The sequence below is a fragment of the Venturia canescens genome, chromosome 9, assembly GCF_019457755.1.
Source record: "Venturia canescens isolate UGA chromosome 9, ASM1945775v1, whole genome shotgun sequence".
NCBI classification, from domain to species: domain Eukaryota; kingdom Metazoa; phylum Arthropoda; class Insecta; order Hymenoptera; family Ichneumonidae; genus Venturia; species Venturia canescens.
This window is the reverse complement of record NC_057429.1, coordinates 18,439,345-18,442,756: the sequence shown is the minus strand read 5'-3', so window position 1 is coordinate 18,442,756 and position 3,412 is coordinate 18,439,345. Positions and strand designations below refer to the sequence as shown.

Genomic DNA, 3,412 nt, shown 5'->3' with positions numbered 1-3,412 from the left:
TTAAAGTATAAATAAACGATGATTTATCGAGAACGAATAACAAGTCTGTACAGTTTTGTTGTTGTTAAAAGAATAAGGTGTTCATTCGTCGCTACTGCTCCCATTATCGGCGTTGAATCCGACCCCAAATCGACGATTCGCTGCTTTGCAATAGGAGCTGAACCCTCAGGCTTTTCATAGAGAAATGCATGCCTCGTGTGCTCAACTATTGCAACGTAAGATCCATCTGCACAAGTGTTCATTCGCTTTAATATATTTTTTATACAAAAAATATATTATTCAATACTCATAAGTCAAATATTTTTTAACAAAATATAAATGAGAAGATTATTTGTTGAAAATTCGATTTTCAATCCACTCGAAGTGTGTACGAGCTTAGACAAGATTTATTGGTACGTTTAAATTTATTTGAAACTGTTAGGCAGCGAAAAACCAGCGATATTTTAATACCTTATTATACGTTCGTCTAATATAAGCAGACAGAAATGTAAAGAGGGTGCTTACTCGGTGGGGAAATGCAAAACTTTTTGTTAGTTTTGCTAGCTTCGACATAACCGATTCCTGGAAACGTATCGACGTGTTCGACATCCCAATTTTCTGTATCATTATCACGTGGGATCCAGATACAACCGTGATGATCGTGTCTCAAGCAAAGTCGTTGGCCGAACGTTAATTTTTGTGTAAACAATACGTGATTACTGGATCCTAACATTGCGAGATGCGTGGTCGAGTGCTCATTCAGATTGATTCTTTGCAGAAAATTGTCTTGATCCTGCAGATCGCATTCCTCCAGCTGGTCGGCATTGAATCCTACCAACGGTTGACCTTCGCCCGTTTCAGAATCGCTCGTACACAAATGTGAAAGTCTAAAGAATTCATATTTTCAATTCTTTTTGATGGAACGGATGAATTTTAAAAAGTCACTAGTAATTCTTCAAGAACAAACCAAGATAAAAATGTTTTTTTTACCTATTGTGAATCTCAGCAGCAAGAGCTTCGTTGGGAAGACATTCGCCGCCAGTATCGCCTCGAATTAATTCGTTCCACATGAGCCCACTTTCATGCTTAACGAGTTCGAGTTTGATGGTGTCTTTTTCGCGATTCCAAGTGGTTAAATCGGGATCTAATCGATGCTGCAAATCTCCTTTAATGAGTTCAACGCCTTTGAGACAAACGGACAAACTGGTCGCTGTAGCATCAATTACGAGAATATCGTCACGATTTTTTTCGGCAATTTTGATCCATACCGTCAAAGAATCCTCGTCTTGAGACCAACAATATTTGGGAATTTTGAGCTCTTTCTCATTTTCCGAATATTCGGCTTTTTTCGTTTCCACAGGCTTTGTCGAATCATATTCAAAAATCGCTGTGTTTTGGCTTATGGCATGTACGTAGTCACCGTTTGCCTCAATATAAGCATACTCTATGGGACCTCTGATCTTCAGAATGTTTTTTCTAACAAGTTTTAGGACGTTATTCTCATTGTCTTTACTGCTGTGTTCATAGCTCAGTATGATCAGCTGCGATTGCTTTTTTCTTTCAACTTCTGTAAGGCAGCACATTGCGATCATCACCAGTGCTTTATCTCGAAAGTATCGAGAGTCCAGGAGCACACCAGGGGTAATATCAGTTGTCTTGAATGTTTCTTTCTCCGCTGATGAATTTTCAATTAATATTTCAAGGCATTCACCTCCGTTACTCAGCACTATAACTTCTTGAGAAGCAAACACAATCGACGGATTGTAAGTGGAAGATTTTTGATCCCGCACGCTGAGTCTATGGTGACAAGAAACACTTCCATCTTTTGACAATTTCCAAACGTCCTGATTCTCATCTACGTACCAACACGATGAGTCAAATGGATTTCTAAACAAGTGATTATGAAATGCAAATATACGGGCTTCCAGCCAGGAGTCCTGAGTATTGTCTGGCTCCTGTCGATATACATCTGGAAATTGAAAATTTAATGCTAGAGTTCAACCTGGGAAACTTGATTTGTTCAGGAATTTCGTTTTTTATCCAATAAGGGATTTAAATTTTCATTGCGATTATTTTGTTGAAGAATTCTACAGGATGTAAGAGCTCAGAATAATCATTTCGAAAACGAGTATGAGTTTTCTAATGTTTTTAAGGTTAAACATAAGAATCAAAGCAGCAAAATTGTCTTTTATTACCTTTAGGCAATGTTTTTTCTAAATTGATGGTCACAGGATCCGCTGAATATTGATATTTTTCAAAGTTCTGATCCACTGAACTTATGTCAGGTCGCAGTTCGATTATTTTAGTCATTATTGTTGTTTTGTGTCTTACTGGTTTCGCGCGCAACTTGCTCGTCCCGGTAAATTCAGGTTGTCAGAACTCGAAAAATACTGAGGCAGTGTTTTTACTGTTTTTTTTTTACCAATTGCTCGGTGGTCGTTTAGCGGTGTATGCTATCGAATTTAGACGGTTCAATTTCAATGATGTATATTATTTTAAAAAAAACGGCATATTTACATCTCCACCAGAAACATTTATATACCAAAATTTATTCATACCCAATAAAGAAATTAAATAATGTAAAAACGCGTTTTGAAAAAATAAGTTTTATTTTGATATACTACACTACCGCATAACAAATCGACTAGAACATTTCTATTGGTAAATGCATAAATCACACCGCTTATGAAAAGTAATAATTTGAAAAATGTCTACCACGTATCTATATATATACCAGATACCAGAAAACATTTTTATACTACATAAATTTTCTGTCATATCATGCCACTACTTTACTTTCGTCAGTAAGCTAGGTTTTACAGTTAAACAACTTTTATCAAGAATAATAAAATATTGTTCTCAATTAGAACTTCATAAATATTTTATAATTAAATTTTTTTTTACGGTTCGGTGTATATACATGTTTGTGCATTGATAAAATTATGGCAATCGGTCGCTGTAGAAAAATGTAATATATGAATATTTCTGAATGGACGTTGGATAATTTGTTCAGTTTATTTACGTGTTCATCACGTGTTTACATTTCACGCGTTTACGCTTGATCGTGTTTGGACTTCGGCCGGAGAATCGCTTCGAGTAAGCGCAACAGCGGTAGTGGAGTGGGGATAGCCAGCGGGCGAGAGGGGGGGCCGGACGGGCGAGACAGGAGAGAGAGCGCGCAACCGGCGCAACGCGTTTCGCTTCACTCATTGCCCGGCGGGCGTGGGGTGCGGACGGTGCCGATGAGCGTAGAGTGTGAGCTTTTGGCTCGTCGATAGAGATTGAGAAACCGGAGCATAAAATACGACACGTGGAATTCTACTTTATCCTTAGTGACTAAAATAATCCTACAATTGAATTTTTTTAAATCGAATAATTTAATGGAATTATGAAGAAATAATAAACGGTTAAACCAATAAAATAAAAATCATTG

General features: G+C 37.2%; 1 protein-coding gene across 1 annotated transcript; it reads right to left on the bottom strand.

Annotated features, from left to right (window-relative positions):
* Positions 1-3,027, bottom strand: LOC122416391 (nudC domain-containing protein 1). The gene is made up of 5 exons (XM_043429306.1): positions 3,002-3,027; positions 2,175-2,432; positions 970-1,948; positions 505-866; positions 1-226 (listed from the first exon to the last, which is right to left on the bottom strand). Exons 2-5 carry the CDS (start codon positions 2,287-2,289, stop codon positions 24-26), a joined length of 1,659 nt encoding a protein of 552 aa, XP_043285241.1. The 5' UTR covers positions 2,290-2,432; positions 3,002-3,027; the 3' UTR covers positions 1-23.
* Positions 3,028-3,412: the final 385 nt, after the last annotated feature.